Source organism: Chlamydotis macqueenii, chromosome 1 (assembly GCF_036417535.1).
Source record: "Chlamydotis macqueenii isolate bChlMac1 chromosome 1, bChlMac1.mat, whole genome shotgun sequence".
NCBI lineage: Eukaryota > Metazoa > Chordata > Aves > Otidiformes > Otididae > Chlamydotis > Chlamydotis macqueenii.
In genome coordinates, this window is record NC_141556.1 from 160956444 (window position 1) to 160981096 (window position 24653).

Consider the following 24653-nt stretch of genomic DNA (forward strand, 5'->3'; position numbering starts at 1 on the left):
TGGGTTCAAGTGCTGCGTAGTGTAGAGAGGTGCATTGTTCAGAGTGTTTTTGAATTACTTCCTCCATATATAACTCCTGAGCTTCTTCAATATATTTTTCCAGCAACTAGTCTTACTTTCTCTCTTTTTCACATGTTGTGTTGAGAGCAGCAGGCAAAAGCCGGTTCCAAGTAAATTGAATCCTAAGGGAGATGAGTTGAAACCCATTTCAGACTATGTGGTATTACTAATTGGCCTTGTGCTTCCATAAATGAAGTACAATCATATTTTAGTTTGCCTGACAAGTAATAATTTTTTTTATATATAAAGACTGAAGAACCTGAAAGTGCTGATGATAGTGTCTGCAGTGCGGATGAACTCCTTAGCTGCATGACGGCAATAAGTTTGCTGCATAGATAATAGACTTCTTGTGCCAGAATGGCATGGTTGAACATCCATGGAAATATTGAACAGCAGAGACACAACCACAGCTGTTTTCATTATATATACTTACAAAAATGGCTAAACAATAGAGGTGTGCGGGAGGGAGGTAGAGAAAGCTTTCAGTGAAGCAGAGGGAGTTGCCACTTTTTGTTCAGTATGGTGGAACTGAACTGATAGCTACTGCTCCAGTCTCCTCGCATGACCTATCACTATTTTATTTTGATTTATTCCTTTTACTCCTCTAGCCCATAGGAGTTGCACTGTGGGCAAGAACTGCTGCATGCTAGGAGCTTCTTAAAGTAATTTTTGTTGATGTCCTGAACAAAACCACTTGTCTGCATGTCTGGTGAGTGTATTGATCTTACAGACTGTCTCCTGCCAGGTGGGCAATAAATGCTCAACTCTGACAGTTCTGAAAGCCTAGAAGCCAGACCAGTCCCAAAACAATCTCTGGTGTAATGATGAGGAAAGGATTAGAGAGAAAACAAGAACCACTCACCCTTTAAAAACAATTAAATAATTTATTTTGCATGCAAAAAGGCTATTAAAAAGGGTACCCTTCTCCACTTGCCACTCAGATGTCTATAGTACAAGCACTGGAGTTCTTCAGTCAGCAGGTGGAGTCTCCATCCCAAACTGTTACTACCAGGTTTATTAATTTTTGTTAATGATGCACTTATATCCTCCGCTCTTCCAGTTCATTTTTTTTTTACCGCTACTGCTTTAGTGCAAAGTATTACCTTGCAGTGAATGAACTGAAAAGAGAAGGGATTTCCTCTTCTATTTGTCATCTGTTTACAGGGTTTTGATTAAAAGAAGAAACCTGTTTCTCCAGCAACCTCAGCTAAAATAAGACCATCAGTTTCTCAAAGCTCATGAAAGGCCTGGAGAAATAAATCCGAGGCATTCACCCTCCTGACAAGCGGCCAGAGCTCACCGAACTTGCTCTCACACTGGTGTCTTTTCTACCCTTGATGTCATGTGCAAAACACGAGGATTTGTGCTGTGCTAATCCCGCTAATGAGGGCTTCTCCCAACCTCTATATAAACCCTGCTGAAAGCCGTGGCTGCTGGGCAGGCACCGCAAAGCCAAAGCTCTTGTCTTTTGAACCGCATTCAAGGCAATTAGAGAGCAGGATTAAACAAACACCCCACACCAGCATCCTCAGCAGTGAGAGGGATTATCCCGGTCAGTCGGGGCATGAAGCCGTGACGAGGCCAGGTTGTCCCACGGTGGAGAACTCCAAGCTCTCCTCACTCAAGTCCAACAGAGAGGCAGAGCCTGCACCCAGCCGTAATGGGTGCCTTGAGGTGGCTCTTCTGGGCTGGGCTGGGCTACCTGAGCTGCTGCTGTCCCCCCGGCGTGCAGGCGCAATTCCCCCGTGCCTGCATGACAGTGGAGGCCCTTCGCTTGAAGCGCTGCTGCCCAGCCTTGGGGATGGAGCCAGGCAACGTCTGCGGGTCCCTGCAGGGCAGAGGACAGTGTCAGGAGGTGCAGGTGGACACTCAGCCCTGGAGCGGCCCCTACACCCTTCGAAATGTGGATGACCGGGAACGATGGCCCCTCAAGTTCTTCAACCAAAGTTGTCGGTGCACAGGTGAGAGGGGTGCTAGGGATTGGGAATGGATGGGTTTGCTTACCTTGCTACAAAGGCCAGAAACATCCTTGATGGCATAAGGCATCAAGAAGGCTTCAAATATTATCAGTTTCCTAAAAATACTATCATGTTCATGATGCTTTCTGCACTTTTTCAGAGCATCAGAGTTCTGTCATGCAAACTTTTGAGTTTTCCTCTTTGCCCTGGAATTGTCCCTGTAAGCCACCCGTCACCTTTCTCCAGAGGGTTTTGGACATTTGAGTGCTGCATCCAAACCTCTGTTACTGCTAATCGTGGTGCAGTGAACCTGGATCAGTTTGCATTGATCAGAGAGTTATTCCTCCTGGAGTCGTACCTTGCAGCATGATATACCCCTGTGCATTTAAAATGTGTGGATATCTGACCAGGGTGTTTCCCAGGGTCATTAACTACGTCTATAACTCACTCTGATCTGAAATGGGTCTGTACAACCACCATCCTGTTCTTTTCCTCCCTATATCCAGCCACTCCTTCCCATGGTGACTTTACGTGGGCCTCTGTGTTCACCTGCTGGAGGCAAAATGAATCAGGCAGGAGATGTGCTTGAAGACTAACCAGGCTAAAAGGATCAGGTTTTAATAAGACCAGTTCACTAGTGCTGGCAGGAGGGAGGGAGGGAGTAGGAAGATGAAGGTCAGGGCAGGGTAAGGCAGCAGCAGGCCTGGTTGAAGAAGGGGTGAAATGAGGAGGAAATGCAGCCTCAGCCCAGGCTGCTTTGCAGCGCTGGCAGGAGATGGTACCAGCAGCCTGGCAAAAGGCGTATCTCAAGCACTGAAGTCACTTGCTTGGCAGATTTAAAATGCAGCCTGGGATTTCTTGTTGGAAACATCAAGTTGTTTGGATTTTCTAACATGGAAAGAATAGCCTGCTTTCCTTCAACTTGATTCTTAGAACTAGCTGAACCATTTTGTCTAGAATACACCTTGGCTCTTACCATCAAAAAAGATCAACCAGATCAACCTTGAGAAAGAAGCATTGCAGAAAATTTCAGCCCACGAGGTTAAGTTTTGCAACGCTGTTATCAACTGAAGGCAGAGAGGTAGTGGCAGATGAGTCAAATGGATACCTGGCATTACTGAAGCTCCTCAAAATAATAACAATAGACTTCAGGGTATAAATAAATTTTTATCTCTTTCTTTGACTAGCTTTCAAATGCTTGTGTGGAAGTGCTTTTCCAGACACTTTACCAAAAAAAAAAAAAAAAGGATGTATTTTTTTTTCATTTTTAAGGTTCTTATATACTTCTAAAACTAAAGTTGAGTATCAGAGGCAAGCACAGACCCTCAGTCAGAAGAGCACTGAAGCACATGGGCATACCTCAATATTTATGCAGTCTGAGTAATTAGGGCATTGAAACCTGGGAGTAGATTGAAGAGCAGTATAGACAGATGTGGTCTGCATTGGCAGACGTTAATTTGCTTTTCCAAGTAGAGGTAAGTGCTGGTATTTGATATTTGCAGGGCTGGGTCCCAAGTTACGTGACCAGAATGTAATGTCATTTCATTCGGCCTTCCTTCTGCTGAGCTGTCCGCTCTCCTCGGCTCTTTAAATCTGGCTTCTTGCTCTGTGTTTTTATTTCACTTGCATTCCTGTTTCTCCTTGCAGTCTTTGTTATCTAAATATACGTGTGATAAAACATTAAGGTGGCAGGCATCCTTAAGGATGATTTTTCAGAAAGATTTTCTGGACTCTGCTCTGCTGTGGTCAGTTTGGTGCTGCATGCAAAGGCATTTCTAGAACACCAAGAAGTTCACAGCTGCATGGGATTTTAATTAAATTTGATGCTTTTACAATGCTGGTGATCACGTGTCTATGTCTATTAGTATTTTGCTGTATTTTTTTACTCTGTTTTATAGATTGGTTGGTGGTCTGCACACTAGAGTTTTAGGTGATGTGATCTTTATTAGGCATCTAGGGCTGTGGTACCTATAGTAGTAAATTAAATATGGTCATTCAAAGGGACGTGGAAGAGTGCACATCTCTACTATTAAGGTATCTTATTTTCCAAATGAGTGTTATGTTCAAACTGCCTATTTGAAATGGTTCCTGGCTTGTGTAAACTCCAATCCATGCCAAGGCTCTTTCTGGTCGTGTTCCAGTGCCATCTTGGCACTGTTTAATTTATAGATTAGACATGGCATAAACGATAGCTATGGGAACCCTAACTGCCAAGTAGCTGATTATCTTCGGTTAGACAGTGCCATTTAAATGTGTCGTGTAGCTGATGGCTGCACAGTATGAAACCTGGAGGAGCTGTGAGGAACAGGGGCCAGAATTTTCCAAAGGGGGGATTCTGGACTTCTTGCAATAAAGGACTCCATTTGAGCTTTCTGCTAAAAAACTTAATGGCTAAGGATAAAAGGAACTCTGATTATTTGGCCTTTGTTGTCGCTGTTCACTGAGGAAAAATGTCTTAAAATCGTATCAATATAGGTCTGGGTGCTCAACATTTCTGAAAAAAAAAAGGGAAAAAAAAGAAAAAAAAGGAGAAAATCCCAAACATAAACAAATATTGATGATTGGTTATTGTGGGGTCAGATTATTTTAATATTTTTTTTTCTCAAATTCATGTAATTTTTCTAAGGAAAAGAAAAAAAAACCATATTTCTTTTCCATTTCTGGGCTTTAGCAGATAATATGCATTAGTCTAGCTGAGGACAAATACAACAGAATAAGATTAGTACAACAGAAAACCCAACTTTACTTCCTACTTTTTGTAAAAAGAGCCATGGTCAAAAAGACAATTCCAAGTCTGTTGTCAGGATGCTGCTTGCTGCATGTTTCACTCAATGTGTGGTGGCAGCAAAAATATAATCTCTCTCAAAAAAAGAGATATGCTTATGGCTTGAATGTAGCTGGGAAGTACCAAAGAGTTTTTAGTTCCTGCTTAATTTCAGTTTTGAATCCATTGTATGTGTTCTACAATTGGTTTGAGTTCACCTACTATTAATTTAATTTATATAAATTCATAAACTGAAATGACCTGATGACAGTTCCTGACAGCATGCAGTACTATGTGAAGGGGAAATGGTCATTTGTATTTCAATAAGGCGTATGTGTTGGATTAGACAAAATGTTGGATGCACTAGTCTAACTCTGAAAATTGACACTTGTAGTTAATTATACAACAAAGTAGTATTTCAGTGGGACAGTTAAATTTTGTTTAGAAGAATACTGTTTTAGAAGATTTATGAACTAAATGCTATTTTGAGTTCTAAAGGATAAAATTGTTCTAATGGGATACAGATCTAGTATAGCATTAAAAAAAATCAGTACAGAAGATTATTGTGAAAAAACCACTGCAGTCGATCATGTGGTTGCTAGTATAGATTGTGACAGTAATGAAACAAAGACGTATTTTGAGTTTACAGAGGAGTTAAAAATAATTATAATTCATTTTTTTTTCCTGCCACTTTCCAAGGTTGACATGTGGACATGTGCTGAACATTACTCTATTTTATTTTTCCATAGAAGTTTTTTGAGGAAAAAAAATTATTAAATCTTTTCACATTCCTGTGCAATATATAATCAAGCTGAGGACAGAAGATTAAATTTTATTGTTTCGGTGTAAGCAAATTCCCAGTTAAGCCATGTTGCTGATATGACGGCCCTCCCATCAGGTAAAAAATGAGCTTTTGAAGTAGTTATAAAATACAGTTACTTTAGTTATTGTAAGGTGATATGGCTGCAGGATAATACCTTGATGACCCTGTTAGAGCCTGTGCTAGGTACAGATCTTCCACATCCTACAGCCTAGCAGTTATGTCCAAATGAAGAGCTAGAAGAGACAGAAGAGCTAATCATTTGTCTCACATGGTAGCAATCCTGATCCTATCCTTAGGATCCTGTTTTAATGCAATGGCTCAAGAAGTCTGAAAAGGGGTCCTTTCTCCCCTTCTGATAAATAATGTGTATTAAGCTGGTCTCTGTGGAAGGAAGAGGCATGGCAGCTGCTCTTTTTTCATCTTGGTACAACAAAACAAGGCAGAAGATGATGAGTGTTGAATGGGCTCATTTTACTGAGGAAAAGACACTGAGTTGATAGAGTTGGTAATTTGTGTTATGCTCAGTGTCTGAAGGCTAACCACATGGTATGACTCTGTTCATAGAGTATGATTCTGTTCATTTTTTCAGGTAGAAAAATCCCTATCTGTGAGCTCAGGCAATCACTGGGGTTGAGAAGGAGCTACAGTGGTACATCATAACTGGTGTTAGCATACACCAGTGAGGTGTATGAACACATACCAAGTGTCATGTCATAAGACATGTCACTTTCTCAGTGCCATGCCCATGGATTGACCCAACGGGAGAAGTAGCATGGCCATAGTGCTTACAGAAACAGCCAGATTCACCTAACTTGACTGGGAAAGAGCACCATTAATGATGATGAGATTAGGCATGGAAGAAGATGGCTCCCAAGGGATGTGATCCCATCTCCAGAAAAAAAGTTTAGTGGGGAAGACAGTCTAGATGATTTTTTTTTTGCCCACCAGCAGTATGATGGCTGTTCCTGAAAGCAGTGGAACAAGCAGGGAGCATCTGGACCCCATTCATGACATGATCTCCCATCTGTGTGCCAGAATGACCTTCCACACTATGTTTTCTAGGAACCAGAAGAAGTGAGAATAACCTCTGTTGTCCCTGGCATAGCCTCAGAGAGCTAGTACACTGAGTACTGAAGTAAAAAAAAGTAATTTAGTCACTGAAGGAAAAAAAATGCTAAGGCTTGAATCCTTATGTGTTCCTATGGTCCCTGTGTTCAAAAGGATCTTGAAAGTGTCTCTCTGTCTACTGTGTGCTATATCCTGGTAATAGGAGATTACTTTTCTTGCTCTCCTAGAGCTGTACCATTGAAGTCCACCATCACTAGCGTAGCAGATATTGAAGTTAAGTTGTAAGAGAATGGGACATATATTTCACAGTGCTATCATGTGGGACGTCCACAAGGCAGTAAAAGAACTTTCTGAAAACATCAATGCATCATTTCCAGACGAGTGGCGTGGTAGAGAGCTTTACAAACAAAAGCTGAAAAAGTGGCTTGAGTGGAACATAAAAAATCCGGGTCCGTTTACTGCAGTCATTCCTGTTTGCAGTGTGGGAAATCCCACAGACCTCCATCAGCTTCTCACCATTTCAGCTACTGCATAGCGACAGTCCTGTGATGCATGGAGATGACAAAAGAAAAATGACAAAAAGCAGCTTTCAATTTCATGAAGTGTTGTTATTGTGTGCATTTCTGGCAAGAGAACATTGCCAAATAGACCTGAGGACATTACAAAAATGTCCAACACAATCAGCAGGAACACTGCAGTATGAAATACGACTTTCCCTGGAGACTGGCTCCTCCTGTTTGCCAGTCTCTTCTTCACTGCAGTGCTCTTTCTCACTCAGTAAAACCTCATGTACCATTGAAAAGTGTCTGATAAAGTGGTGGAAAGAGTAGACCCCTTGGATCACTTCATAGATTGGGCAGTTAAGGGTGAAAATCCTGCAGAGCACCAGTTGGGTATAATTAGCACCTGCCCAGGGGAAGCAGGTGAGGATTCACGCTGGAAGGGAGGGATGCCATCCAGAGGGACCTTGACAGGCTGGAGAGGTGGGCCCATGCCAACCTCATGAAGTTCAACCAGGCCAAGTGCAAGGTCCTGCACCGGGGTCGTGGCAATCCCAGGCACAAATACAGGCTGGGCGGAGAATGGATTGAGAGCAGCCCTGAGGAGAAGGACTTGGGAGTGCTGGTGGACGAGAAGCTCAACATGAGCTGGCAATGTGCTCTTGCAGCCCAGAAAGCCAACCGCATCCTGGGCTGCATCAAGAGAAGTGTGGCCAGCAGGTCGAGGGAGGTGATTCTCCCCCTCTACTCTGCCCTGGTGAGACCCCACCTGGAGTACTGTGTCCAGTTCTGGAGCCCCCAACAGAATAAGGACATGGACCAGTTGGAGAAGGTCCAGAGGAGGGCCACAAAGATGATCAGAGGGCTGGAGCACCTTTCCTGTGAGGACAGGCTGAGAGAGTTGGGGCTGTTCAGCCTGGAGAAGAGGAGGCTCCAGGGAGACCTGATAGTGGTCTTCCAGTACCTCAAGGGGGCCTACAAGAAAGATGGGGAGAGGCTGTTTAGTAGGGCCTGTTGTGATAGGACGAGGGGTAATGGGTTTAAAATAGAGGGAGGTAGATTTAGATTGGATATTAGGAAAACATTTTTTACAATGCGAGTTATAGGACACTGGAACAGGTTGCCCAGAGAGGTGATGGATGCCCCATCCCTGGAAACATTCAAGGCCAGGCTGGATGAGGCTCTGAGCAACCGGATCAAGCTGGAGATGTCCCTGCTTCTTGCAGGGGGGTTAGACTAGATGACCTTTGAAGGTCCTTTCCTACTGTAACCATTCTATGATTCTATGATTCATTGGTCCACCTGGCTCCAGATGCCATACAGGTGGAGAACAGCTTTTTTTCCCACCAAGGTGACTCATCATTTCAGGCTTTTGCAGATCTCTTTTCATAGCCTGAGGAGGTGCATAAAATATACCTAAAACAGGGATGTTGTCTGATAAAATGATCTCAGGCATCAAGAGCTGTGTAGATTCAAAGAGCCCTCACTGAGAGAGCAATAGGCGTGATCAGAGTCTCAACAAGTGACTGGTGGAATCTTGTTCTGCTACCAAGACCAGACAGGACAAACCTGGTCCTACACCAACTCTGTTTCTGTTAGTGCTATATTTCTATGTGATGCTTACCCAGCGCTGTGGGTTATTTGACTTACTGGAAGGGTCACCATCAATCTCACAAAAGGTTATTGACAGATCTTTTCACGGTTAATTCCTGCTTTGCCGCTCTTCTCTTATAAAGGATTGAACTGTGCCTTTGGATGGGAGGGGGCAAGAGCTGCTTTCCAGAACTTCATGGTCCAGGTACTGAAACTTGTCCAATATATGTGGCATAATAAGGCAGTGTTGCAAGATATTCCTGATATTTGTCATCTGGTCAGTACAGGCTTGAGTACGTGATGGGCCCTAATAGCTAGGCTGAGTTGTGAAGAATAAGCAAGTATACAGGTAGTGGAGTACACCAAACTCACAACAGCAATTGTGTTCTTCTGATGGGATTTTCAGGATATCAGATAAAATCAACCTTCCATGTTGATTCCCTCCCATCTTAATCTTTGCCCTTATCAATAATAACATATCCATGCAATCTTCTTTCTTTCATAAAACTATAAACTATTTGCTTTTTCTGACATAAGTCTTCATCCGCATAAACCAATGCAGACCTCTGGTTTTGGGTGCCTTCTGTCCTAGCTGGAACATGGTGGCTGAGCCCAGATGCTCGTACCTGCATTGGGATGAAACGCAAGCCATACACCTGGAAACTGTCCTCATGGTATGCTGTCGGGCTGTGCATGATCCAAAACCTAACTGAGGTCTTTACCCTTGTGGTCCCTAACCTTAGCACTGGTCCTAAGCTTCATGATAGCAAATAAACCTATAGATCTTGGAGCCTCTGAAATAACCATAAGCTCTCCAAACCTACAGTTATGAGTCCTCATGCCCTCTTGGCAAGTCTCACAGGAGTCTGTCACAAATGTTTAGAGCTCAGTAGCCCTTATCCTAGAGCTCGCCATAACTACACAGCCTTCTTGGTAACAGCCCTTGTAACCCTGGGGGTCTTAGAAGCTGGTAATAAGCCCTGTAGCCCCTGGCAATCTCAAATCTTGCTTCAGTGTTAACTGTTGTTCTGCTCATAGACTCAACCGTACATCTTAGGAATGTCTGCCTAGCCAGGACACTTCATAAGCCACTTCCCCTTCTCTGTGTTAGCCAGAAGCCTGTCCTGGGTCTAGCAGCACCGATATGTGCGGGAGCAGTGAGATTTTGTGGCCGTTTGGAAAAAACTTCTTGTGGAGTGAGCGTGTACCTGGGGTTGGAGGGCCAATGGGGTTAGGGAGTCTCAGTCCAGATTTTGAGAACTGAGGGGAGATCCCAGAGAAGCCCTGCTTGCCCCTCCACTCCCTCCTTCCCCTGGCAGCCGTGCCCACTGCCCTACACGCCGCTAGGCCAGCAGCCTGCCTGCCTGCGGGCGGGAGGCGGATCTCCGCTGCAGGAGATCCCCGTCTCCCCCGGCAAAGGCAGAGCAAGCTACAGCGGGGCTTTTCTGCTGCTGCTGGCAGTCTGCCACGGTGGGCGAGAGGCCACGCTTACGGCAAGCTCTGCTTTCCTGGGCTCTTCCACCCCGTTAGAGAGTTTGAGCTAATAGCCTAGAGCAGACCTTGTTGCTTGCCTTAGGAACAATGCTAGCGGGGAACGATGGTACTACTGCATTTCTCAGGCTGTTATTGCAGCACCATTTAATAATGCTTAAAGCATGACCTGCAGGACCCCTGGTGCTTGTCCTGGATCGTGTTGGGCCCCAGATACACTGTTAACAGGCGTTAGTTTTTCCTAAGTTTTGTCCTTAAGAGAACTGTTTTGTTTGGGGATTTTTTTTTTCTGTGCTTAAGGATTCATGTGAGCTGACTTTTTTTTGGGTTTGATCCTGGAAGTCTGGAAGTACTTGAGAGCCAGCTGAGCAAAGCACTTCATCACATGCTTAACCTGAAGTGCTCAGCCCTCTGTTTGGTGGGACTCCTCATCTGCCTGAGGGCTTCACAGAGCTCTGGGCACCCTGGGGCATCACCTCCATTACCCAGTGCTTCACCTCCCCAACCGGCTGAGTGTGATTCTTGGCCCTGCCGTGACTCTGGACGTGAGCCGTCCTTCTGCTTAGGCAATTGGCAAAGCTGCCAGTCTGCTCAGCTGCTGTCTCTTCTAGGAACTGGTGTCTCTGGGGAAAAAGAGCGCTAATTCTTAATTCTTCTGCATTTCACTGTTAGTTTCCCCTGGTTCATAATGCCATGACTGCTTTTTCTCTCTTAATGCAGGAAACTTTGCTGGCTATAACTGTGGCGACTGCAAGTTTGGCTGGACCGGTCCCGACTGCAATGTGAGGAAGCCACTGGTTGTCAGGAAGGATGTCCACTCCCTGACGGCAGAGGAGAGGGAGCAGTTCTTCGATGCTCTAGACCGTGCAAAGACAACCATTCACCCAGACTATGTAATTGCAACTCAGCACTGGCTAAGTCTGCTTGGTCCCACCGGAGAGGAACCGCAAATTGCCAACTGCAGTATTTATAACTACTTTGTTTGGCTTCATTACTACTCAGTCAGAGACACGCTATTAGGTTAGTGCTTTTCTTACCCAAGGGGCTCTGCAGGTAAAGGGAAGGGTGAAAAGTATCATTGCTGAAGAAAAGTAAGTGTGCTTAACACAGTTGCGTTACTTTAGTGAGCAGTGAGTCCCAGTAGGAATGGATCTGTGGAGTGAAACAGTTGGTGGTGACAAGCCAGTGGCCGCTTGCAGCTGAGGGAGGCCTGCATCAGACCTGCTGCAGCCTGGTCCCTGTGACTGAACATCCTGTGGTGGCTGGAGCACACCAGCCGCACTCCTGGTACATCTTCCGTCTGACAGGGAGACAGTTCATGGGCTCCACTGTTGGGTGAACTGAAGAGTGGTCAGGTAGTGATTCACTTCAAAAAGATGTTCCTAGCCCACAGGACAAGGCAGATGCAGCAGCAGTGGGAAAGGGGCTCTGCAGTTGGGAAAGCAGAGTCCATGCAGAGGTGTTAGGGACCAGAGGGCTACTGCTTTCTGCTCCCTTCAGCAAGTCACTAAGGATGGGATTTGCCTGAATAACCACATCCAGCTTTTAAAACCAAACCAGGTTAGAGGCTTGGGTGTCTAACTCCATGTGGGAAGGTAAAGAGGCAACTTCCAGTGCTGCTGCAGTGATAAATAAATTTGATTCTGGGTTGAAGTTTGTTTCAGTGATAAACAAATCCATATGTGGTTTGAAGCCCCTAGCCTTTGAGTGTCTTAGTTCTCATATTTGATAAAAAGGGCACAATACAAGAAATAACAAGCACAATTTGAAGAAAATTTACTGATTTACTGTTGGTAGGTTGTGGAAAATGCTCAGGTTCTCTTAATAGATACACAGTGTAACTCCTGCCACTGAGCAAGAGAATGAGATAATATGATACACAGTGTCCAGCTTTTGGGGGAATGTGAAGTTTTGAGGAGCACCGAAGTGAACATCCACAGAGGAGTTTGTTTCACTTGTCCCGTGTAAGTGTTGTAGCTTCTGTTATGTGCGGTCTTTCCAAAGGTGCAGAGCTGCAGGTTTTTGTTTAACTCCACTCCAGGCAATAGAAGAAGGTGCTCTCTTTCTCTTGAGCCTCATTTGTTGCCTAAGTGCTTATTTTATCTTCCCTTTGTAGGACCTGGCCGCCCCTTCACAGGTATCGATTTCTCCCATCAAGGACCTGCCTTTGTTACATGGCATAGGTACCATTTGCTGTTGCTGGAGAGAGACCTGCAGGTTAGCTGAACAGCCTTTCTCTTTCCTCATGCAGCTTCTCTGTTTTGCTGTGTGACTTTGTCGAGGCAGCCAAGGGTAAGCTATTTCCTAGGATAGGTTCTTACCCAAACTCCCAGGAGTGTTTGCTCATTGATCCTTTTTTCTTTAAAGTGAAATAAGTGCTTTCAAGATACTGAGGACTGAACGGTTTCTGACTGTGAACAATGATGTGAAGGTTATCATGGAGATTTTTTTTCTTCATCTCCACAAGAGAGGACAGAAGATGTGAAGTAACAGTATTTATTAATAAAATCAAAGCAACACTTAGACGTAAAACTTGGTAACAGATATTGTCTGCTAGTGTTGAAAATAACCATCTTAAAGAAAGCAACTCTCAATATTGCCCCCTTTAAATGTCCCTTGCTGTACATTTAATACATGCATATATTTAGCAATAATACATCTTTTAAAGAAACATATGTTAACGTGTGCCCGACAGTCAGTTGCTGAAGCATGGACTCATTTCAATGCGCATTACTTCTCCATTGGCAATGTTACTGTATTTTGACCTGGCAGATCTCTGATGAAAATGGTTGGTATCAAAATAGCTGCAGGACTGCTAGCATGAAATCGTATGTAACAAGCCAGCACAAGCAAATGCACTGTGTTGCTCTGTTAATACAAGTTCAGATTCTTCCCCAGGGCTAGCCTTTCTGGAGCGAAAGCAAACCACATGCTCCATTTTACCCATTACCCACTTACGTCAGTCAGAAAGCCTCTTAGTTCCTTAAGGCTTGATTCGTCTCTGCTCCTGCTCTTCTATCTGGTCTCTGAGTTAGTAGAAAGCCTAACATGAACAAAAGAAGTGCAGGCAAACAGCCGAGTAACTAGTGACGGTGTCTTTGCTAGGACTGACCTAATACCCCAATCTTTTGAAAGGAGTTGGAGCAGCACTGTGAAGTGCGTGCAGTTGAAATGCAGAATGAAAACCAGAATATCCAGTGAAATAGCCAGTGAATAGCCAGTGAACCAACTTGCAGGAGTCCCTTTCTGTCTCTTTCCTTTGAAGGTGATTCCCTACTAATGCGTTTCTGTCCCTTGCAGCGACTGATGGGCAACGACTCCTTCGCGCTGCCCTACTGGAACTTTGCCACGGGTAGAAATGAGTGCGACATCTGCACGGACCAGCTCTTTGGAGCATCGCGGCCGGAGGACCCGGGGCTGATCAGCCTGAGCTCCAGGTTCTCCCGGTGGCAAATAGTTTGCAACAGGTATGAGAATATCTAGGGCAAACTTGCACACTGACCAAACCTTGTTTTCATTCAGTATTGACAGCGCAGTCTGCTCTCTCAGTGTGAGTGAGTGGCAGGAAAAGAGCTGAGACATCTTTTTTAAAACTGGGAATCACAGTCGGTTTGTGTGTAGATGGTGTGGTGTAAACCTTCCCCCCCTGGTATTATGGAAGTATATTTTTAAAATATGATTCTTTTGGTACAGGATTTTTAGTCAATTCAGCCATTGAGACTGCCAACAGTCTGAAGGGTTTGCACATTGGCAAGTATCTTTTTAAAGAAGAAATGCCTGCGTGTCAGTTCTTTGTAATGTCAACTAATCACCCAGCTGATTTTGGCAGCAGAAACATAAAACTGTTTTGGCATCTAGGAAGCTAGAGATAGGCTGAAAAATCTGTTCCCTCGTATTCGGTGAGATCTTAACCCTGATATATTTAGTGCAGTTTGGGGATTGGCTTCAAAGTGGCTGAGATTTCTCATGGAAAACAACACAGAGACAGCCCTGTGCTTGCTGCCAGCTGTCTGTAGGCATGTACTGATTGGGGTGAGGGCAGGACTTTGACGTGCAGGATTGGGGCGCTACGACATGAGGTGCTGCTAGTCACAGTACTGATAAAATCTTTTGTCAGCTCCGGGGCAGCGTGCAGCCAGTCAGACGGAGGTACTGAGAGCTCAGGGCTTTTCAAAAGACTCTTTTCTCTGTATACCTAAAGAACTACTTGAAATTCTAGCTTTAGGCACCCATTGTCTTTAAATCTCACCCCTTCTTTTTCTCTATGATAAATAGGATTTTGTTTTTTCTTGGAAAATGAAATGACTAAACTTTTGCCTCGACGAGGTCAAGCAGAGAAGGGCTTTTGTTTACTTCAGGAGTTTCTGAAAATTCTGTTTCTTTTTATAGTGAATACCCCAGATTTTTTTCAGAAGTGTTACACTGTTTTTCTCCTTCTCCTTCCCTCTTTCTCTCCCAGATATAAAGGACTTGCTTCCCATTAGCTAGTGGGTAACCCCTGCAAAAGCAGGATGTCCTCCAGACCCTGAAAAAGAGGATGCAATGCATTGCAGTTGCTTTTCTTCTAAAGGGGATGAGGGATGGAAAATGAAATCCTGTTTACTGTCATTCCTTGCATTTTCTTAGCCCACCCTGCAGTGAGACTTTCCTGGTTTTTTTTCCTCTTTGTTAAGAGTAAAAAAAATTAGTCCTTACTCAGGACTGAAAATTTTTCAATTCAAAATTCAGATGCTCTTAGATTGTCTGGCAAAACCTGTTCTTCCAAAGCCCTCGGGAGGGGAGAAGGTGTGAAGGGAGTTGTGCTTGCCTCTCGGTGGAGTCTTAGTCCACATGACTGATGGTCCGCAGAGGCCACAAAGCCACAGAAAGTCATGGCATGGTGGCAGTCCTGCAATAACTTCAGCTCCCAGGCAATGGGAGGTGAACCAAGATGCCCCAGGAGGTGTCAGTCCCTGAACCTCTGCTCTCTCTCACATGCAGCCAAGGCCTCTTTTATACTACAGGAGAAAAAGCCAACAAGCCAGGTGTCATCACTTTCTTCTAACTTGTGCCTGTTTGTGTTTCATGTTCAGCTTGGATGACTACAACCGCCTGGTCACACTGTGCAATGGGAGTGATGAAGGGCCACTGCAGCGGAGGCCGCCCAGGGATTCCAGTGAGCAGCTGCCCACCATGGAGGACGTCAGGAGGTGCCTTTCCATGCAGGAGTTTGATAGCCCCCCTTTTTTCCGTAATTCCAGTTTCAGCTTCAGGTTTGTGCTCCTCCAGAGCCAGCTGAGTCACGGGTTTTCTTTACATGCACATTTATCAGCAAAATATAGTTACTTGATGCTGCTTTTACCCATCCACAGGAATGCACTGGAGGGCTTTGATAAACCAGGTGGAGCCCGTAACTCGCCAATGCTGAGCCTTCATAATTTGGCTCACTCTTTCCTGAATGGGACCAGTGTTCTCCCTCACGCAGCCGCCAACGATCCCATCTTTGTGGTATGTCTTTTTCCCCCAGCCTGAGTGGCAGTGGCTGTAGCTCAAAGGCAGCTGTGTCACCAGATACTTGCAGAACAGAAGTAAAGTGAATTCCCTAAAAATAAGTCCTTTAAATAGAAAAGGATAAATCTTTTTTTTTTTTTTTCCACGAACACTGCCACCCCTGCATAATGGTCAAATAAAGAGAGAAGAAAGCTCAGGGTGATTTGTAAATATAAAATAAGTTTCTAGAGAGAAGAGCTGTTATTCTAAGTCATGTTGTCCTGAATCCATTCACTAGGTGGTACCTGAATTTGATGGCTTGTACCAGGCAATTTTACAGCAACAAGAAAGTGGGCTAGTTGTTTTAGAGTAGTAGACTGAGTAGTTTGTTTCTTTGTTTCAAAATTCACAAGATAAAAGGAAGCGCATCTAATTTCAGAGTCTTGGGGAATAGAAATAATGTGATTTTGCTGGTGCGTTGGTACAGTGCTGCACTGCAATGAGGAGCACAAACAGTAATGTGCCAATAAAAAGCTAACAATTGACTCTACTTACATATCTTTCTCTCATAATAAATTTATTCCAATTTCTTTTCTTTTTTGTTAGATTAAGCCACAGTGAATATATAGAGAAATTCTAATACAATTAATTTCTTTCTTACCTTTATTTTAAGTTTGCAATCTTTTGTTGGAGAAAGTAGTCCAAATACATATGTAGTGGTTCTACAGCCTATTTCCTTAATAATTCTTGGATTTCTACATTAATTTCTTTCTTATACAATGAAATCTTAATTTCACTATGCAAGATTATTTTCTATAGGATATTTTCTAAGTTTTTCTAAGTTTTTTAGGTTGTAATTTAAAAACATGAGTACATCAGAAATTAGTTTGAATTAACACAGACGTTTGTAATAGTTGTCTGAAACAACTTTCCTGTATTAGTGCTTTATAGACAGATAAACTCACTGAACAAGACCTGATCAAATTCATGGGTACCTGGAGCTCTAAATTGAACATGAAGGAATCCAATTTCCCGCAATTTTCCATACCTGTTCAGACGGGAGAGATTAAAATACCTCTGAGAGGCACATTCAGCAAAATGAGCTCAGTGGGTCCTCACCTGAGAGGACAGAACTGCCCATTCAGTGCCAGCTGATATTAAATTGTCTGGAGAAAGAGCTTATTATGAACAAGCAGCAACAAGGACATGTACAGCAAACTATCCCATGCAGGAGATCAATTTACTGCATTCTCATGAGTTTTCCATTCTGTAAATCTCACCTACATTATACTACCCTCTTCCCTTTCTTTCAAAAGCTGCTGCCACCTTAGGTATGAGTGTTTTAAATGCTGTTGAGTTCTGAAAGAGCTTAATAAATGTGCGTGCCCATGCCTGGATTTGCAGGTTCTTCACTCCTTTACTGATGCCATCTTTGATGAGTGGATGAAGCGGTTTAGCCCCCATGCTGATGCTTGGCCTGAGGAGCTGGCCCCCATCGGTCACAACAGACTGTACAACATGGTCCCTTTTTTCCCTCCTGTGACCAATGATGAGCTCTTCCAAACTGCGGAGCAGCTCGGCTACAGCTATGCCATTGACCTGCCAGGTACGTCTCAGAGGTGTGGATGCTGTTCCAGGCCAAGAGATGAGACAGTTCACATTTTCAATGACAGAAACATTTGGAAAATAAGGCAGTTTTCACAAAACACTTGAGTCTATTCACCTGCTCGCTAGCAATCACATATTGTAACACAGGTAGTTACAACTCACCAGGTAAGCCATGGTTAACTGCAAGTATGCAGATACTTAGTTTGTTCTGCTGCAACGTGGATCAACTTGAACTGCTCTGGCATTGGCAGTGGTGCTCCTTTGGGGTTGAGCAGTCTTTGATTTTGGCTCCTGCACCCTGCACTGTTTATGCCTGTTATAGGGTCCTGTAAACTGACAGAGGTCAAGCGCTCTGCCAGGGATCTCATCTGGCTAATGCTGGTCATTAGAAAATACTTGTTTTGCACAGGGCCCCGAATCTGCACTGTGAATCTCATTAGAGATGAACTCCATTAATCTTCCTGTACCCTGTAGAGATGTACCTGGGTGTTCTGCGTTATAAAACCCCTATTTTAAAGATTTTCCATGTGCATAGGTGTGATGTGCCTTAGGGTTTTGCCTATTCGTTTGAAATTACCTTTGACACAAATCAGATAAAGACAAAAAAAACAAGAAAGCAAAGTATTTATGGATAAAATAAAATAAAAAATTTGCAACAGGAGTCACAAATATTTGTCGACGGCGCAAGAGTAAGAAATGCAGGAAAGACACGCTTCAGATGCTTTACCACAGATAAATCTGGGCAGTTGTTTTCTCCACCTCAGTATTCCTTAGAGAGGCAGTAGGTGCTTATCTAACCTATGTGGCCAAGAATTTTTTCTAAATGCTTACCATGTATCTGTGGTATTAATCTGTGGAGACTGTTTAAAAGTCTGTATACTGCAAAAGATTGAAACCCTCGTCCCCAGGCTGCATTCATGCCGGGGAGCCCTGACTTATGGAGGCATGCTAGCTGCTTCTGCAGTGCTTTTCTCAAGGGTGTCCCTAGAATTTTCAATACAATTTAAACTTCCCATTTTATGGAGTTTAAGTTCTCCTCCCTCTGGACCACTGTGCCTGCTTCTCCTTTGGAAATGCTGCTGCCACTTGGGCATGAGGTACCCAGAGAAGAAAAAAGGCAACTTGTGATTCTGCAGCTTCTCAACTCCCATTTAAATAAGTTGTTAGCTCGCTGTGAAGCAGCATATCTAACCCTGTCTGCATGGTCAGTGTTCAGATAATAAAGTTTTTACATTCAAACTCTTCTCTTTTATCTAAATTCATAATTCACTAATGCTACTTCATGTAACCACATTAGAAATCAACATATGTAATACATTGCTGGCTCTTACTTGAGAGATGGTAAAGTGGTAAACAATTCATTCTGGGACCTTACTGAACTTGGGCGTGATTGCCCTCAACTCTTTTGTTGATAGAGACCGCAGATTGGGGCACACAACTTTTCATTGCTTTTATAGTCAGCGTGACATCTCCTTGAGCCATCTGCATTTAAGACCATTAGTCTAAGTACCTTCTAAATATCTTAAGCTTTTTGAGATTTTTTTTTCTGAATATTTAAGCAAATGTAGTTATTGCCGTCTTGGTATATGCCGCATTTTTCAGAACAGGACAGCAGGCAATTTTTGCTTCCGAAAGCATAAATCAAAACACAAAGTTATTCAGTCAAGTGGAGCAGCGTTACTGTAAGAATGCGCAACATTATCTTAGAAAACCTCAGAAGTGATTCAAAATCAGAAAATGTGATCTGAAGTCGGTCGGCAGAACCATACTAAGTAGTGTTTTCAATTAAAAGTTTAACAATAGGCTGCTTTATGGTCTATGAGAATATTTGAGGGTTTTCTCTTGACCAAAATAGCTTGGAAACAGCTATGTTGAAATGTCATTATAGAAAGAATTGCTTAACTCATTCATAATTTTGGCCAAATTAAATAAGAGAATGATCATTTTATCTTACCACTAGTAAATCTTTCCCATTCTCCACACTTTAATTTGTATGAAAAGTTGAAGTTTAAATTCAGCTGTAGACTTCTCTGGCAGGAAACGTATCTGGCTCTGGTATGTCTGTTGCTTACATGATGCATTACCTGCTTCCCTTGTGGCCAGTGGGTTACACAAGTAATCATAATTACCAGGCTGTGTGATATTTTCTTTCTTCCCTGTGATTTGAGAAACAAAATTATGGGCTGTCTTTACTTCAGACATTTTGTATTTCCAGATTCACTTGAGGAAACCCAAGCGTGGGCTGCCATGGTTGGATCCACAATTGGAGGAGCACTCATAGCTCTGGCTGTGCTTGTTCTGCTGCTTGTACTTTTCCAGCACCGAAGGCAGAGAAGAGGTTTTGAACCACTGATGAATGTGAGCTTCAGCTCCAAAAAGTACATGGAAGAGGCCTAACGACCTTGCTTTGTTTCTTTGCTTATTCTTGTAGGAAGTGACCTTGATTGCCTTATTGAGATCTTAGCTGAGACTTTATCACACACTCCTTCGGCAGCTGACTACATTGCTCTCATTCAGGTTTTCCTGTTATCTTGTGAATTGTAATATATGAAGTCTCTGGGTGCATATGTGCACGGCCCAAGACAGGCCAGACTTTTCTCCTTACCAAATATTATCTGGAGTGTGTGACACTTGTAAGTCATCCTCTATAGATTTAGATCAAGACAGCTGAGAATCCAAATAGAAGAAAACCAACTTGAATAACCAAGATAATTTTTCACCTCACTGTGTTTTTTATTTCATTTAGCAGCTCAGAGATGTGCTAAAAGTTATTAACTCTACATACATATTTGAATAACATATTATTTTACAGTTATCAATAAATATGCTGAATAACATAGTCTTTTTTTAAGGTTCAAAATGTTTAATACTGTTTGACAAAATACTATAGGAACTCCATGGTTGATCAATTGATCAAAGCATGATCAAGTCCATATGTTATTTACAATCAAGCTGATGTTAGCACTCCAAACTCAAATTCTCCTAAAATTTAAGAGCAAGAGTTCCTTGACACCTAGGTATACACTTGTGTTTTACCTCTGTGTTAGAGACCTGTGACAGAAGTTGAAAATGATGCTTGTCCTTCACTATTTTGGCTCTGCTGCCAAATGTAGACTTAAATTTCCAAAGTCTGGGACCCAGGACTCAAAGTAACATGACTGAGATTTTACCCAGGTCTGCAGGTGGGTGATCAGGTTTGGATGTGGCACTTCCTAGACCCGATCTTAAGTATTCCTTTATATATTCCATATTTATTCCTTTACTTAGACATAGATTTGGACCATATTTAGGTGGCTCTCCTATGTTATTGTCACACAGCAAATGAAGTCCTGAAAAGATTGTGTCAGCTTTGGTGCTTATATATTACATTAATGGAGTGCTCAGATTTTGCTTTTTGTGAAGCCCCAAGTCTTAGAAAATCTCTGCTTTTGTAACCTTGAATAAAAAACTCCAGTTAGTAACAGTTTCTGATGTTTCTTCTAGGCCTGCTCAATACTAGCCATGTGGACTAGAAAGAAGATCTCAATAGGTCTTCACATATACTTAGCTTTGAACACGTGTAACTCACAAACCTCTAAAATGTGGACTTTTTGGAGCAAAGAAAAGCTCACCACACATTCAGATAGCTCTTGCTGCCTCAGGTGGACAATGATCTGCTGCCAATCTGTGTTCCGCTTTGGGGGGTCCCAGCGTACTTATTCCTGGCTCGTGCCCAGGATGCCAATGATTGGAGCACTTTTTGTACAACCGCTCAGCCCAGTACCCTAGATCCCAGTTCAGGTTGCCTTTTGGGGGATTTTTACCATGTAGGGACCAGTGTTACTCAGTGCTAAGGATATCAGCTGAGGTCTCCAGAGACCTGGCTTGGGCATGTATCAGATCAGTTGGACCCTGATCAGTCTCAGTTTGTGGTGAGGTCGGAGGTGTCCGCCTGCCCTTCTCAAGGAGGAGATGGCAGCCAATTTCCAGCACTGCAAGACTATGAGTCTTCACATGCCTTCTCTCTAAATCTCTAGCATCTTCCTGCTAAATACTGGTGTAGAGAGATGCTGTTGGATGGAGACTGACACCTTTTTGTCCTTCATGTAACGTGAATGCTAAAATTTAGGAGACAGGCTAGCTGCTCCTTCCCAGGGTGAATGAGATTTTTCCTTTGCCTCACAGGGCATAGTATGTGCCTAACTAGCTTCACCCCCTCGGAGGTTTGGAGACTGCTGTCCCAAGTGTTTGTTTGCAAGCCGCTCTGCTTATAGGCAAGTGGCAGTGGCGATGGAGTACAGGAAGGAGAGAGCCTTACCACCTGTAGCATAGCACCTGACTCATTAGAGCTGATTTTGCCTAAGAGCGGATGGGTAAAACAGGGGAGAGTTGCTCGGTTCTCACTTGTAAATAGAGTAGAAAGGTATTTTCCTTTCCAGAAGAAAAGCAGCGAGGGCATTAGGTTGATACTAAGCACGTAAAAAAAATGCTAGCATCAAAGATCCGCGTGTTGCTTTTTTTCCCCCCCCGCTCTCTGGGCCTTAGTTTGATAATTGGGGCTGTAAAACTGTGACGGCTCTGCACAGTTGCGTGTGAGTCTGGCTGAGGCAAGCTGTAGAGAGAGCACGGCCCGCCCTCTCGCGGCTCGCTGGAGAATTGCCTGGTGACACCAAAAAGCCGTTTTCCTCCCTTTTTTAAAAAGCACAGCCTCGGTCCAGCAACCAAGGGAAGTCGTGTCCTTGGTGAAAGGAAGAAGTACGGGTAAACTTTATGTGAAATGGTTAAAAAGGAAGAAAGTTGAGCACAGGCACATTACAAAACTGTTGGAGGAAATCCTGTAGCAAGTCTGATTGTAAAGGTTGGTTTTACATGTTTTAACGTTCCACTTACCCCAAACTGTAGAAAAGGCATTTTTTATTGCTGGTTTATAGAGGTGTTAGTAAATACCTGCAACCTATTGTTGGATAAAGTGTACTGAAGCTGTTACTGCCAGGGTGAGATGAAAAGGGACTCTTCTGTCTCATAACCAGAGGCAAAGACTCCCACAGACTCTGAAACTGAAGGAAACAGTGCTGAAAACACACCATCCCCAATCTCCACAGAGTCCTACAAATCAGTGCGAAGGGTGACCTCAGCTCCTGGACTCAGTGTGGAGTGGGAGCATGGAGTGGTGCCTGCTGGGGTGCCCTGCCTTTGCCCTGCTGGCAGTGCTGGGCTCAGTGCAGGCACCGAAATGAGACAAGGAGGGCAGTGCCCACCTGGGACAGGGGTCACTGGTGCCCATGGACCACCTCTGCCCATCACTTTTTCCTCTTACGTTCATAACTGAGCAGTCACCCAGCCCAGGGAGGAAGGATGAGAGACCAGCACATCCATCTCTGTGGTCACTTTTTACTCAAGACACTTTGCTGGCGGATGGGAAGTGCACTCCTGATTGACTTCAATCTAAGATGAATGTAATCATCATTATTCCCCTTCCCTTAAAAATATTTCCTGCTAAATTGTTGCTTTCCTAGAATCATAGAATCGTAGAATGGTTAGGGTTGGAAGGGACATTCAAAGGTCATCTAGTCCAACCCCCCTGCAAGGAGCAGGGACATCTCCAACTGGATCAGGTTGCTCAGAGACCCCTCCAACCTGGCCTTGAATGTTTCCAGGGATGGGGCATTTACCACCTCTCTGGGCAACCTGCTCCAGTGGTCCATCACCCTAATTGTAAAAAATTTCTTATGTCTAGTCTAAATCTACCCTTTTTTATTTTAAAACCATTAGCCCTCATCCTATCACAACAGGCCCTGCTAAAGAATTTCCTCTTCGTCTTTCCTATAAGCCCCCTTTAGGTACTGGAAGGCTGCTTTAAGGTCTTAAGGTTTTCCTGGAGCCTCCTCTTCTCCAGGCTGAAAAGCCCCAACTCTCTCAGTCTGTCCTCACAGGAGAGGTGACAAGGCTCAGAATCACACAGGAGCATGTAATACACAGCTGCAAATGAGATGTTTAAGCTCCAGAGAGGGAGAAGTGCTCGAAAAATCCCTTTCTCAGTCTTTTTATTAGCTAGACCTATACAGCTTCCAGCTCTGCGTGTAGGGCTTGTGTGTGGATTATCTTTCTGAGGAGTTTAATTCTCTCTAGTCACTAGTTAATTGCTCTCTCAATTGGCTGTACTGGATCCGTGGGCAGCTAATACCTCTTTCTGAGTCACCCAGCAGGTCAGGAGCCTAATTTTTTTTGACTCCAGTAAGCTGGTGGCAGCCACATCACCTCTGTCAGTCATGGCCTGTGCCTTTGTGCAAATGATTATCATGAAAATTCTCTGAAGGAATTAGTGAGAACCTGTTTTCGGGATTAAATGAAATCTCATTGCTGGCTGTTTGGCTGAATGCTTGAAAAGGAGCCTGTTCTGATTCTGCCTCTGATTTAGGAAAGAAGCAATGTAAAGCTACCACATCTCATGGCTATTATTGTAGAATTGGAAGTTGCAATCCCGTTAGTAACCTTCTGCTTCTATTGACTGCTTGCTTTGCTTTTGGGAGAGATGTTGTGTGCCTGTGCTTGTGATGGGAAGAGAAGTGAATAGAAGCAGATTCAAAGATTATCAGCTAAATTCAGCAGTGAAGATGCATGCTTGCAGAACCAGGCATGTAGGCTGATGGCAACTAGGAAGGAAACTGAGTTTCCTGAAATACCCCCTGCTTGGGCCCTTTACGCTGTGCTTGAAGCCAGTTAAGTGACCTACTCACCACTGTCTGGAGAAAGTCATGTTACGAACAAGGCTGCGTCTATGATCCTGCTCTGCTTCAGCACTCCTGGAGCTGGGACCCAGCAGATATCCACTGCTCAGAGCTCTTTGCTAAAGCTAGGCTTTCCAAGACCTGGGTGGGCCAGATGCAATGGTACTAGTGCTGGCCATCTTTTTACATACCAGGGCTCTCTTTTTGTGAGGGGGCATCTGCCTCCTCTCCTAAAGGCTGAAGAACCATGGATACCAGCAGTTACCTCTGCACTGGGTTTCAGATTAAGCAAATGTACAAGCAATTATATAGAATTAAAATTGTACTCTGATACTAGCAGGAGGGCCTACAAGGAAAAAACATGAAAAGAAAATGTGACCCTCAACCTATCACTTAATAGGGCTCCGGGTATGCACTGAACTGCAGTGCCCACAGGCCTGGTTCACTTTGCCTGTCCTGATCATCTTCACCGATCCTGTTTGCACTCATGGTCATGTCACCATCTCCATGTATTTCCCATGCAAAGAGTCCTGAGGCCACCCTTGTGCCAGGACAGATGGGATTTGCAGATAGCAACTAAGCTAATAAGTGAGAAACCTGAACATACCAAGC

At 43.8% G+C, this 24653-nt stretch overlaps 1 protein-coding gene across 1 annotated transcript; it reads left to right on the forward strand.

The window, feature by feature from the left end:
* Nucleotides 1-1720: 1720 nt before the first annotated feature.
* Nucleotides 1721-20029, forward strand: DCT (dopachrome tautomerase). The gene is made up of 8 exons (XM_086741463.1): nt 1721-2021; nt 10978-11277; nt 12374-12474; nt 13558-13724; nt 15330-15509; nt 15609-15744; nt 17131-17332; nt 19550-20029. The coding sequence occupies exons 1-8, from the start codon at nt 1721-1723 to the stop codon at nt 19729-19731; spliced, it is 1569 nt and encodes a 522-aa protein (XP_086597589.1). The 3' UTR covers nt 19732-20029.
* Nucleotides 20030-24653: the final 4624 nt, after the last annotated feature.